This window comes from Mesoplodon bidens (assembly GCF_964165515.1).
Source record: "Mesoplodon bidens genome assembly, chromosome: 2".
In the NCBI taxonomy this organism is placed as follows: Eukaryota; Metazoa; Chordata; class Mammalia; order Artiodactyla; family Ziphiidae; genus Mesoplodon; species Mesoplodon bidens.
The window spans coordinates 141541012-141555523 of NC_138177.1; the positions used below are offsets into that span (position 1 = coordinate 141541012).

General features: G+C 39.3%; 1 protein-coding gene across 2 annotated transcripts in view; it reads left to right on the plus strand.

Annotated features, from left to right (window-relative positions):
• The first annotated feature begins 2145 nt into the window (after positions 1-2145).
• The window catches only part of NDC1 (NDC1 transmembrane nucleoporin), a 48337-nt gene continuing 35970 nt past the window's right edge, over positions 2146-14512 (plus strand). Inside the window, exons 1-6 of one of the 2 annotated variants that reach the window (XM_081224748.1) lie at positions 2146-2477; positions 3964-4084; positions 6654-6755; positions 9221-9395; positions 10497-10635; positions 13824-13932. In XM_081224748.1, coding sequence (XP_081080874.1) covers positions 2328-2477; positions 3964-4084; positions 6654-6755; positions 9221-9395; positions 10497-10635; positions 13824-13932 — 796 coding nt within the window. In that variant the 5' untranslated portion in view covers positions 2146-2327. Of the gene's footprint in view, positions 2478-2682; positions 3090-3963; positions 4085-6653; positions 6756-9220; positions 9396-10496; positions 10636-13823; positions 13933-14512 lie in introns of those variants that run through there. The other variant, XM_081224749.1, reaches the window with a different exon arrangement.

Genomic DNA, 14512 nt, shown 5'->3' on the forward strand with positions numbered 1-14512 from the left:
TAGCCCTTCCAATACTTTTGTTATCAATTCTCTGAATTAAATCCCCCTTTGATTTAAATAACAAAATTTGTTTTCCTGAATCAGACACTATCTGATGCACTTACTTGTTTCCATTCATTATTTTGTTCATTTAACAAACGTTTATTGACTACCTACTAATGTTATGGGTATTTTGGAAGCAATGATTAACAAGATAGACAAAGTCCCTGCCCTCATGAAGCTTGTAGACTAGTGGGAAGAAAGATAATAACTAAGGAGTTACACAATATGATTTCAGATTGTAGTAAGTGCTGTAAAAATAGAAGTCGGTTAAACAATAAATAATTGTCTCTCTTGTATAAATTAAGTCAGAAGGTAAAGGCAGGTAGCCCAAAATAGTATGATTGCTCCAAGTAATCAAGTCTCCTTTTAGCTCAGTACCTAATTTGCCTAGAGTGTGACCCTCTTACTGTGGTTCAATATGGCAGGCAATACATCCAAGTTCCATGCAGCTGGATGGAGGAAGGGATTAAGAAAGGGGCAAAGACAATGAGCTAGCTCTCTTTTAAGGGGAGGTTTCTGGGAAGCTACCATGCAATACTTTGATTATATTTTACTGGCCTGAACTCAGCCGCCTGGCTCCACTTAGCTGCAAGAGAATCTGAGAAATGTAGCCACATGCCCAGTTAAAAGTGGGAGGGGGGGTGGTCTACTACTAAGAAAGAAGGGGAGAATAGACACTGGTGTAGACAACTACTAGTCTTTTGGTACCAAAGGAACTAAACAAAGGGATCTGATTGCAAGTGACCTGAGGTCTGTTTATGGACACTCATTTAGAATGATTCTTCTTTTTTTTCATTATTTTATTTTATTTTTAATTAATTTATTATTTTTTTTAAAATTTTTGGCTGCATTGGGTCTTTGCTGCTGCACGTGGGCTTTCTCTAGTTGCGGTGAGAAGGGTCTATTCTTCATTGCAGTGTGTGGGTTTCTCATTGCAGTGGCTTCTCTTGTTGCAGAGCACAGGCTCTAGGCACGTGGGCTTCAGTAGTTGTGGCTTGTGGGTTCAGTAGTTGTGGCTCACGGGCTCTGGAGCACAGGCTCCATAGTTGTGGCATACAGGCTTAGTTGCTCAGCGGCATGTGGGATCTTCCTGGACCAGGGCTCAAACCCGTGTCCCCTGCATTGGCAGGCGGATTCTCAACCACTGCGCCACCAGGGAAGTCCCTAGAATGATTCTTTATAATCTCTCTCCACCACCAAATAGAAGGTTTCTTCATGGCAGAGACTTGATCTACCTTTCTATTTCCAGTTTGTCCTGCAATACTTCATGTTTTTGGAAGTGAATATGATATACAACCTTAAAACAACTCAAGAAACCACTTTTAGCAAACATTGCAGAGCAATATGTGTGATCTCAATTACTCTCACCAGACTATGAGCTTCTTCAGAGTCAGTAAATCACTGAATCTGTGTTTTTAGAGTACTGAATATTGTCTGTGGTATGTAACTGGGTGTTAAAATGTGTTAGCAATATGCCTCTGGGGATCTCACTGAGGCCTAATGCAATCAGAGAAGGATTCATTAAGTGGGACTTAGGCTGGTGAAAAGCCTTTTTCCTCAATGGCAGGAAATTAATGACAATATTTGTATAGCATTTTAGTACATCTTTACAACATCATCCGATGCCATCTTTATTTTTATCCTATTTTATAGGTGAAGAAACAGAGGCTCAGGGAGGGTCAAGATATTGCACTTAGCAAGTGGCAGAGCTGGAGCTAGAAACCAGATCTTAGGAAACCAAATGCACCTCTAGGGAAAGAGAGTTTTTCATTTCAGTAAAATTAGTACCTTTGTGGAGAGGGCCACAGCATTCTTTGATTTCACTTTCAGGAGATCGATAAAGTAAGATGGGAAGAAATGAAGGCAAATCATTTTGCCAGGTCTTTCTAATTATAGAATTCTGATAATCAGCACTGTGACTACAAGCTGCTTTATAAAAGACTACGATTCCCAGCATGGCACAAAGGACCGCTGGGAAGACTTCGACTCCCAGCATGCTGTACTTTGGAACTCCCAGTCCCAGATGCAACGCTCCTCCTTACTCAGACGGCCGTAGAGACTACAGTTCCCAGCATGCAGCGCCGCCCCCAGTTTCGGCGCCCCGCCGGACCCTGCTTCGGAGAGACGTTTTGGACTCCAGAGGGCGGGCCCTGGGGTCCCAGCCCCCTTTGGGGGACGTGTCTGCGGGGCGGTTCTGGCCCGTTGGGCCCATCCAGACGGAACCTCGAAGGGATGGGTTGGGGCCTGGGCCGGGCTTCGCCCAGGCAGCGTCTGAGACAGCCCCAATGGGGCCCTCGGGGGGCCTTCCTCTCTTTGAACTGCGGTGGCGGGTGGGCTCACTGTATCCTGCACCTTTCAGAGTAGGGGCCGCCATCACCATGGACACTGCTGCGAGTCGGCCGTGCGCCGGCGGGCCGCGGGACATCGTGTGGCGCGTGAGTGCTGCGCGCGCTGTGACAGGCCCTCGGCAGCTGCGGGGGTCGGGCTGGGCGTGCGGGCGCTGGTCGCGCGTGCGCGCTGGACGGGGGCGGGGCTGACTCGAGTGTAGTGTGGGGAGCGCGTGGGGTGGGGGCGACCCGAACGACTTATTTCAGGGTTGTGGGGGGCGTCCTGAGTGGAAGCTTGTTACAGAGGGGACGGGCGTGCTAGGGAAAGTTGGTTACAAGTTGTGTGCATGCGGGGCGTCCTGAGTGCAAACTCGTTAACGGCGTGAGAGAGGGGTCCTGAGTGGAAGCTGGTCATAGTGGGAAGGATGTCCTGCATGGGAGTTGGCAGAGAACGGGGAAGAGTTGTATGCAACTCTGCTGGGTGCACAATTAATAATTTGTTGATTACTTGGGACAAGAAGCGGGAAGGAGTATCCGGAATCAGAAAGAATGTGGTATGACCTTAGCAGAGGCTGGTCTTGGGGACTAGGTGAGCAGGACAGGTATTTTGTCGAATTAGAGAAATGTGTGCACTGTGGGCCCGAGAAGAGGAGGTACTTCCTTGTTGAAGTCCAGTCAACAGTTCTGCCTCCATTCTGTGGAGGGCACAGAGATACAGGAGTAAGATCCCTTTTAGGACAGTGCTTCTACCCCAGCGGCACTGCCATCTACTTTGTATCCCAAGTTACTGAGTCTTACCTGTTCTTTACCACCTGTATTACCAGTCATGTCCTGTAGATTGTATGTCAGAAACGTGCCTGCAGTTTTTGTGTTTTTTTTTTTAACTTTCTCTTTGCTACTGCCTTCCTTCAGATGCTGACTATAATCTTTGGCTTGGGCAATTGGGCTGGACTGCCTCCTGTTTGTCTCCTGTCTGTGTCTTGTCCCCTCTGATCCATCTTCATTATAGCCACCTTACAGACACAAGGGTGTTTTACCTTCCAAAATATAAATCTGATCGTCACTTGTGTGCTTAAAATGCCTCAGTATCTCTTCTTGTATTCAAGCAGTAAATCTTGTGTCTCATGTGGTAGGCACTGGTGAGTCAGACATGAATACAATGCAGTAGTTGCCCAGTAAGGAGCTCATGTCTAATAAACACAATTACAATATACAGTTGGTTCCTGGAAAATGAATACACTTTCAGATATTGACATATCTATCAAACCTAGAGAGACAAGTGTAAGTTGCTGTAAATTACAGTTGTAAACTAATTGAGACCTCCCTAACCCCCCAAAGTGTGATATTTAATGTGACATCTGACTCTGGACTAAAACAAGCATCAGTTCACTGTTATTACAAGTTTCTGGAGTGGTGTGTAGTGTTACTAATAGTAGTAACCATTAGAGTTTATGTATAGCTGCATGGACTGTGATCTGGGTGTAAATATTAGTGATTAACATCCTGTATGAAAAGATAGGATTTGCATAACTGAAATAACTGAAATAGTTTAACTGATTTCATGATTGAGGGATTTTTGTTTGTTTAATTATAGGTTTTGGGCTGGAGGATAGTTACAAGTATTGTCTGGTCAGTGCTGCTTCTGCCCATCTGTACCACAGTATTTGTCATCTTCAGCAGCATTGATTTATTTCATCCTATACAGTGGCTGTCTGGTAAGTGATACTCAGTTTGGGGAAAACAAATTTACAGGACCCACTTCTCAACATAAAAATCTCGTTATGTTTTAAATAATTTATTTTAATTGCTTTATTGACAATGACAGAACATTCACTTTGAGGTATTCTTAAGGCATTCCCTTCCTAACATAGGCCTTTTCACTATATAATAAGATTAGTAGACACATCAGAGACTGTGTAGTATTATCACATGAACAGAAAGATCATTAGAAGACCACATAAATAAAAACCTAATTTTGTTTATTTGTCTCTTCTATTTGGCAGCTTTATTGATGTTGTCTTTTTAAGGAAGTGAACTATTCCTTTTATATATTTAAAAATTGTAGGTAGAAAATATGACATACCTTTTTAAAAAGTCTGTCTAAAATTAAGAATACTTTGGGACTTCCCTGGTGTTGCAGTGATTAAGAATCCGCCTTCCAGTGCAGGGAACACAGGTTCGATCACTGGTGCAGGAAGATCCCACGTGCCACGGGGCAGCTACCCATGTGCCACAACTACTGAGCCGTGTGCCTAGAGCCCGTGGTCCGCAACAAAGAGAAGCCACCACAATGAGAAACCCGCACACCGCTACAAGAGTAGCCCCTGCGCGCCACAACTAGAGAAAGCCCGTGGGCAGCAGTGAAGACCCAGTGCAACCAAAAATAAATTAAATTAATTAATTAATTAAAAAAAGAATGATACCCTGGAATCTGATACATGAAATATATTTTAAAAATGTCTATATTGTGGCTGATAAGAAAGATGAGAAGAGAGAAAAGGAGGAAAGACTAAGGAACATAGAGTTAAACTGAAAGATTGATGAGGAGGAAAAGATTGGAGCAGTCTAATGTTTCTCCAAATCGTTGGAGATAATAAGTTCATTAAACTAAACTATTTTATGTTAATAATAGCTACCAATTATTGCTGCCTACTGTGTGCCAGGCACCATGCTAAGTACCTTAAGTATAATACTTCTTATCCTTCCTACAACCTTGTATAATAATGACGTAGTATCCCTACTTAAATGAGGGAACTGAGACTCAGGTTATAAGTCTGTGCAGAGACACAGCTAGTGAATAACTGAACTAGGATTTGAATATTGGTCTCTGACTTCAAACCTATGTTTTTCCACTCTGCCACACTAGAATTAAAAAAATAAAAAGAGAGAAATGTTCCCAGAGTAGGTTTTGAAGTCTTTAAAGTCTTGCCTAAGGCCTAGAAGCACAAATACTCTTGAAATTCTTTTTTTCCCTCCCTCTCAGAAACAGTAACAATAAATTTCTTTTGCTTTGAAAAGTGGGAAGTATGTTGTTAATTTAATTTTTCTGAAGAAATGCCAGTTTTCAAAGAGTTAAAAGCTTTACCTTGTGACCTTTGAAGAGATATTGCTGCTAAAGAATTAAAGTCATTTTAAGTTTTTTGTTGAAACATATCAATCACTTCTTGGGTGAGTCTCACAGGTCAAAGGAAATTAAGCCATAAGCCAGCACAAGAATGGCAAGTATTTCTGTAACCACCTTGCTGCGTCTGCATCACTCATGAGCTGGGTTGTCTAGTTGCAACCTCAGAATATTTCAATATTGTAATCTAGAGCCATTACCAATTGTTCAGTATTGGCACTTGAGATAAACACTTTCTGCCATTTCATGGCCCAAGGGTATCCTAGTATCACTTTCTCTTCTGATTGGATTTGATTTATGCCATTTTTCTCATCAAATATTACTTGTATTCTTCAACTTTTGCTTCACAGTCTTTACAGAGAAACTGTAGTCCTTCCTTATTTCCAGTCACATGAATCAGTTCTTTCACTCTTTTAGCTCAGTATAATGCTTGAGGAGTTTAATTGTGGATACTGAATAAATATTTTTCAATAATTTTGGTCACTGAATTAAAATTTTAAAAATAATTGGTTTCATTATTAAGTCTTAGTCTATTTAACAAACATATGTCCTTATTTTTATATCTCTTGTTCATGTTTTTAGGCATAATATATATGTATTTTAAACTTTACCACATTTTTTAAATGGAATATTGATTGTTGAACTACTCTAAAATGTGAATGTATTAGTATTTCATAGGGACATCATGACTTTTTTTTAATTCGGCTCATTTGGATGATTTATGGATTATGCTATTTCTAGAAATGTTACTTTTTTCTAGATGTAGGGACTAATTGCATTTATTAAGAGATCTGAAAAATATTATTTACATTTTAAAAAGAAACTTTGTTGGTATATTTCTAAATGTGGTACTTCTCTGTTTCACGTGATAAAATGTTTGCATATGGTATTATTTTGTCTGATGTTAACATCTGGGTCATCTAAAAGAAATTCTAGTATAATTTTTAAGGACCTAGAACTTGGTCCAAATAACTCGTGCTATATGTAGTTCTTGAGTTGATGTCCTAGAGGACCCATTAGCAGTGTATGAGTAAATTTTTAAATAAAAGATAACTTTTAAAATTAAAATTATTGTTGTGGTTCAAGCCCCTTTTCTAGTGCAGTATACTAAACATGACTATATAACTGAATGAACTTACTAATTCATCTCTCTTGTGTTTTAGATTCTTTCAGTGATCTGTATAGTTCCTATATAATCTTTTACCTTCTGCTGCTGTCAGTGGTAATAGTAATAATAAGTATTTTCAATGTGGAGTTCTATACAGGTGAGTTTTCAAATATTAACCATCTTTAAAATATCTGAGTTTATTTTACTAAGGGCAGACTCAATGCATTTTGTATGTGGATGTGTACATCAGAGGCTGTGTTTTATGTCAGAGTTTAAAAAATGTGTACAGAATTATTATATATGCTTTGAATGTCTTACCATAAAATTTATTTGACCAATACATTCTCTGTTTTTAAAAAAATAATTAGAACTCTTAGGACAAATTTTGGATGATTCCACTTATATATATGAGGTATATCTAGAGTAGTCAAATTGATAGAGACACAAAGTAGGATGGTGCTTGCCAGGGGCTGGAGGGAGGAGGGAATGGGCAATTGTTTAATGGGTATAGAGTTAATGGGTACAGGGGAGGATGGAAAAGTCTGGAGATGGATGGTGGTGATTGTTGCACAACAATGTAAGTGTACTTATGCCAGAAAACTATACACTTAAAAATGGTTAAGGGACTTCCCTGGTGGCCGAGCTTCCAGTGCAGGGGGCGTGGGTTCAATTCCTGGTCGAGGAACTAGGATCCCACGTGCCATGCAGTGCGGCAAAAAACAAAAAAAGGTTAAAATGGTACCTTTTTTTAATGTGTACTTTATGACATACAAAAATTGAGACCTTTTAATAATTCACAGCAGGTGTTAAAGTTGTAATTCAGCAGATACATTATAAAAATAACTCCTTTATAGAGTAAGAGATCAAGACCAGATGATTTCTAAGGTCCTTTTCAAATATTGAAGTCTATAATTCTGTGGTTTTCCAACAAAATTTAAATATCATATGTTTTGCCTTGGGAGAATCACCTGTTAGATTTCAGAGCTTTTTAGTTTTTCTCAATTTCTCTCCTTGCTCTTCCTGCCGTTTCAGATTCCTTAAATCTGTCTTGAGGTAAAATGAGAAGCTTTTTCTGATACTTCTTTTTTTCACTGTAATGTCCTTCTTCTTTTTAGCTCTTTAGTACTTCCTTGTTAGATATGGTATAAAATTTCACATTGTTCTCTGGATTTTATAGCACACCCTTTTCCTTTGCTTTTCTAATCCCTCACTACTGGCTGATGGATCCCTTTTTCTATTCAAGCTGTCTACAGAACCCCTTGGTTTACAGCATGTGTTCTTTCACACCGTCCCATGTACATGGGTCATCTAGATTTAGTTGCCAGACAAGGGCTCTCCAGCTAGTCATTCTTTTTTTTTTGGCCTCACCATGCGGCATGCGGGATCTTAGTTCCCCAACCAGAGATTGAACCCGTGCCCCCTGCATTGGAAGTGAGGAGTCTTAACCACTGAATCACCAGGGAAGTCCCCATCTAGTCATTCTTAAAGCCTGACTAGTCACTTTGGCTCATTCCTTCAGCATTCCTTATGTATTACTTTATGCCATGCATTGTGTGGGGATAAGAGATGTAGGGTCCCAGTTTTCCCCAGGGGATCACAATTAATGCTGAGAAAGACAGTAATACATGAATAGTATGGATGTATATAGAAGCACCATTTACCCAGCATGGGGAGCTTCCTGGAGGAGGTGATGCTTGAACCAAACCTTAAAGAATGAGCTGTATTAAGTAGACACGGAAGAAAAATGATGTTTTAGGGAAAAGGCGTATCGTATAAAAAGGCTTAATGACTTGAGAAGGTTTGGTATGTTCAGAGTATGAGTCAGAATATAAGTCAGTTACACAGTCAGTAGGCCTTGTGGGCATTTCTGGTGGGGAGGGGAAGGTGATAGCAGCCTCTTCCCCAAATTGTAAAGCACCTAAGCCCTCTCCCTTTATACTTGATTTTGCACCTCCCCACAATCTCTTTACTTGGTATGTATCAAAAGAAGAATGTGTACAAAGATAGGCCAGGGAACCCTGTGCCAACTGTTTTCAAAAGTCAGCACCCCTCACCTCCCACCCACACTTGGTTCCCCCAGCTCACTTCTGAAAACCTTTTAGGATTATCAGAGCGGTATTAGAAATTCCCATGCAAGCATTTATTTTAGTATTCAGTGTTATTTACCTGGTTTGTGGTTTATTTTTCACAGATGGACTATATATTGACAATTTAAAACGCTGAAATAAGGATAACTTGCTGGAGGGCAAGCACTATCTTAAAATTATTGTTGTTTATTCCTTTATGGCAGTGAGGGGAGTGCCAGTGTAGGCACTATTTGAGCTATCAGGAAATCTTAATTAAAAAGAATTGAAAAATGTTAATCATACTATACTTAGGTTTCACCTCTTTAGATCCTTTGGTTTTTCTTTTTCTTTGTGCATCTGTTTGTATTCAGTCTTTTTTCAAATTATTTTAACTAAGAATTTTTAACTTGGTATTTTTCTGTACTATATTTTACATTGACTCTGGGTTTCTTCCTGCCCTTTGGCGTATTTGTGCAAAGATGAGAGGGAATAGTTTAAGTCCTCTAATTTCATATGCTGCAGATTATAACGCCACAGTCACGTGTTTTGTTTGCAGTTGTGCCTTCCATTCCTTGCTCGAGACTGGCACTGATAGGGAAGATCATTCATCCTCAGCAGCTCATGCACTCCTTTATTCATGCTGCAATGGGAATGATGATGGCTTGGTGTGCTGCGGTGATAACCAAGGGTCAATACAGTTTTCTTGTGGTTCCCTGCACTGCTACGGAGAGGTAATATTACATATATTTTTTTTCTAAGGGTGCTTGTTTAGTTACTAAGGCCAAAGTGACCTATATACGTTAATAGTTTATGGACGTTCTTTACTTTCCGGACTTCAGTAAAAAGTGCTTTTTTATGTACATCGAATGTTTTTGATGTTTTATGTTTGTTGAATTCAACAATTTTTTAAAACCATTTATTTTGTACTGTTGGACTGTAAGCTCCTTGAGAGTTGAGAACAGTAGGGGATTTAAGACCTGGACGCAAATGGATATAATAGGAGAGAAATAGGAATGTATGAGAAATAGTACTTAGTAGGAAGAAAGTGAAATGTGCAGATAAAACCTCTGGGGGTTCAGAAGACAGGGAGGGATCCACACATGGCTTCTTGGAGGAGGTGGTATTTCGGTTGGGGTTTGAAGGAAGGACAGTATGAGAAGAATGAAGAAAAAAATTTTTAATAATTAAAAATACCTTCTTCAGTAGAGTACTTTTATAATTTTGAAACTTATACAGTTCTTGAACAGATGGCATTGATATAAATTTCAAGTTTATATTCTGACTTTAAAAGTCAAAAAAGTAATCTTAAGTTCTCTGTTATCCAGTGACTTTAAGACAGTGTTCATGACTGCTACTGAATACTTGATTTCCTTTTGTCCCCCAGTTACATTATGTAAGGCAAGTTTTTTTCCTAATGCAATAAATTTTCTTTAGTGAAAAGGGTCCCCGTGAGGGATTGCCTAGTTATAAGAGCAACACAGAGAGAAGCCCAAAGTTACAGCATCTCTATCAGGTTATGGCCTTTATTTAGAATTCTTCAGTCCAGATGCAATTTACCAACTCATAAGCACCATTGCTTACTGTCATAGGGGACCTTCTTACTCTTACCAGATTTCTGGAGGAGCAGAGCTAGAGCATTTACTAAAGGTCAAGTACTCATGCATCAGGGAAAAGGGTTTGGTTAATCTTTTGCCCACACTTAACCCCTTTGTTAGAATCTGGGGCATTTCTTAAGTAATTAAGTCAAAGCTTTGCCTTCAGTAAATAATGAGCCTAAAATAGTAATATGTGTCCCTGACTGTTGAATTAATAACCTAACTTTTCCCCTTCAGCTTAGATAGCCCTGCTGCACAAACCTGCTTAAATGAGTATCACCTTTTTTTTCTGCTGGCTGGAGCATTTATGGGCTATAGCTATAGCCTCCTGTATTTTATTAACAACATGAACTATCTTCCATTTCCCATCATACAGGTAAGCTATGACTTGAGCATTACTTTATGTCAGAATTTGGCAGAGTTAAAATTGCCTTGGTGTTTGTATATATAACTGGCATCATCTGATTAATTCAAGATTTGATCAGCAAAACTTAGGACTGAGATCCTCAAAATGCCATTTGGAGAGGAGATCCTTGTCTTCCTGAGACTTGAGTGTCTGTTTGAGAGCTGCAGTTGCCCTTCCTGCTGCCACTCTCAGAATACCTCTTTGCTCCACTCTTTCCCTCCCTGCTAGGTAGTGGCAGTTGCTGTGACCTAGCAGGGCTGGGGGAGGATGATGATGACATTCATGCAAAGTACCTCTGTGCAGCTGCCAGCTTCTTTTTGAAACTAAGAAGCTCATAAGCTTGAGGATGTACAACTAAGTATAGAATATGTCAGTTACTGTCTCAAATCCTTTTCAGAACAAGGCTTGATGTGCATAAATAAAACAGTTTTGACTGGTTTGAGTGGGATAGGTTTTAAAAATTCTACTAGTTTGGTAGGAGCTATGTCTTCCTCTGGCAGGAGAGAGAAAGTGGGGTTGAGATTTTTCCGGTGCCATCAAGGCTTTCCCCAGCCTGTTGCTGCTATTCTTGACTGTGCTATTATTCGCTTCATTCCTGCTCTAGGGCATGCTGAGTACTGGGCTTTGGAGCAAAACTGTTAGAACCAGCCCCTTCCCACTAGGACCCAGTCCGGTAGGGAGAGAGGGGTATGTAAATAAATGATATTCCACAAGAGTGTAAGTGTGAGAGTGTGACGGATTAGGATTCTCCTGGTTTAACTAAAATTTTCACATGCCTGTTGCATCCCTGAGAACAATCTGACGAAAATACACCTACTGCAAGGAGACAGTGCTCACAGGATCTGGCCCTTATCTGGATCTGGCCCTTATCTCCCTGCAGTCTGTGAGTGTATGAACAAAGAGTCCTATTTACAAATTCTTCACATCTTATGATGATGAATTAAAGCAGAGTGTCAGCTTTGCCACCTCAGAATTTCAAAAGGAGAAAACCCCCCAAAATCCTGTATAGAAATATCCGTGGTGAATCAGCTTTGATCCAAACATAGTTAAGAATATAGGAAATGAAGAAAAAAAATTAGAGAAAAATGAGATTACCCCCAAATATCTTGCTCCTCCATGGACTTGTGTTGAAAGTAACTACCTATTTAATTAACATCACGGATGTGTAAGAGTGAACAAGGGGAGTCCAGGATTGACAGTACTGATAAATTATTGTTTCTACCATGTACTGTCACATTTGTAAAATTTGACTACTAAATTTTTTGTAATAGCTTTTGATAAAATCTTAGATTCATTCTTGTGTATTCTTCCAGACCCTTTACTGTACATTTATATATATAGTAGCTATAATACTACATATTTTGTGGGGTGAGGTTTTCATAAATAGTTTTATATTGTACATATTATTCAGTAACTACTTTTTTCATGTAACAGTATGAAAAATTAGATGTTTTTAAAAATCTAGTAATTTTAACCATTTACCATTAGTCCATTAGGTTTTTTTCCTATAAACTTGCCTATGCTACAAAAACCAGTTCTATTGCCCTTATTAAATTCTTAATGAGAGACTGATAGGGAAAAGCAGAACGTTGGCATGGAGTAGGGGACAAAGAAATGGATTAATGCCAAGACAGGCTTGGCAAGTTATATGCCAACAAGACTATTTGAAAGTATTAAATGAGATAAGATTTACAGAGCCTGGCACATAGTAAATATTTGAATAGGTACAGGGTAGCTCATAGCCAGATCACAGAAGAACCCAACAGGGAATTGAAAAACACTTCAGCTTGGGAGCAAGAAGAGGGTTTATTAGCTGTTCTCTGCATATCTACTGAAATGTCTACCTGCTTCCTTGGCCTCTCTGGACCCTTGTGAGTGATGATAGAGGTGAGAGCTGCGGTAGGAATAGTTTAGGGACTATATGCCCTTTTTATTAGGGGGTTGAGGTGAGATGGTGGTAGCACCCAGTAACTGCATCCAATAGTGTAATTCCATGTCTTGGACTTTGAAAATATCTGAATAAATCAGGATACTTCAAGCTGTATGGTTGGTGATCAAGCATTCATTTCACCTGGGCTGCTTTTTGTAAGATGCTATGGGAATCTGCAGACGTGGTTTGAAGACATAACCTCTACCTAAGGACTATAATTCTTTGCTGCCCTTTAGCTTCTGAAATCCTTAGAGAAGGATCAGCCTTAATATAAACACAAAAGAAGACCAGAATTTGGGAAGTCCATCTTTGTTTCTTTGGGTTTCCTTAGATTCTTTCCAATAATTTAAAAAATATTTTTTCCATTGGCATTTTTAGGGCCGACAACCCTTGTTTCACAAGAAGTGTAATTTTTTCAGGAAAAACGTTTCATATTTTTTCATATTTGATTATTTTCTCTTAGATTGTTAACATTGGAAGGTACCCACTAAGAAGGAACTGTTTAGCTGGTTCAGCCTTCTTATCTCACAGATAATTAGATAGGAGACAAGGCTGATTTAGTGTTATACAGAAAGAGGAAGCACTAGAACTCGGGTCTCCCAATTCTTAGTCTCATGTCTTCTTCACTACCTCCTATTTTTCTGCAAACAGCATGTGAAAAATTTCAGTGTAGAGGCAGCATACATTATCTTTAAGGTTGCAGGCTCTGAAGTCAGCCTGCCTGCATTAAAATCGCAGCTTTTTCTTTTGCCAGCTGGTAACACTGGTTAAGTTACCCTCTCTGTGCCTTGGTTTTCTCATCTGTAAGATGGGGATAATAATAGAACCTCCTTCGTGGGGTTGTTTTGAGGTTTAAATGGATTAATGCATTTAAAGTGCTTGGAACACTACCTGGTATGTGGTAAGCATCCAAAGAATGTTAGCTGCTATTGTTGTAATTATTATGTTTTTTGTACTTAACTCCATCTCTGTAATCCTTACTATAAGTATAGATTGATATTGTTAATTTTCTCATTTCTGATCTCATATCAATGAGATGTTGTAAAATGTAAATATTAAATACTTTAACATCTGAAATGGATGATTTTTTTACCTCTGGAATAAACTTTGTCTTTTTATGCAGTGATTATGTTTTATGTGTGGACTGTTATAGTTATGTGCTTGCTTTGGAATAAAAAAGAACCTTTGTTTGAATGTCATTTGATTCTGGTTTTCTTTTCTTCCACAGCAATACAAGTTCTTGCGCTTCAGGAGGTCTCTGCTTTTGCTAGTTAAGCATAGTTGTGTGGAATCGCTGTTCCTGCTTAGAAATTTCTGCATTGTGTATTATTTTCTTGGTAAGAATTTCTGCTTTTTGATACAGTATATGTATTAGCTGATAGCTCAGAAAATATCAAAGTCATTCTTGATTGTATTTGTATATTTCCTACAATTGTAGGTATGTGATTAGCCCAGCTGATTGCTTGTTTCAATTAAATGTTTAGATTTAGATTCAAACGTTCAAAGACTAGTTAAGAGAGAATATTGTTACAGAAAATGTGGTATATACATACAATGGAATAATAGTCAACCTTAAAAAATAAGGAAAGCCTGTCACATGCTACAACGTGGATGAACCTTAAAGACATTATACTAAGTGAAATAAGCCAGGCGCAAAATGACAAATACTACATGATTCCACTTATACGAGGTGTCTAAAACAGTCAAGGGACTTCCCTGGTGGTCCAGTGGGTAAGACTCCAGACTCCCAATGCTGGGGGCCCAGGTTTGATCCTAGTTGGGGAACTAGATCCCACATGCATGCCACAACTAGGAGTCTGCATGCCGCAACTGTGAGCCTGCGTGCCGCAATGAAGATCCTGTGTGCCACAACTAAGACCTGGCACAGCCAAAATAAATAAATAAATAAATATTTAA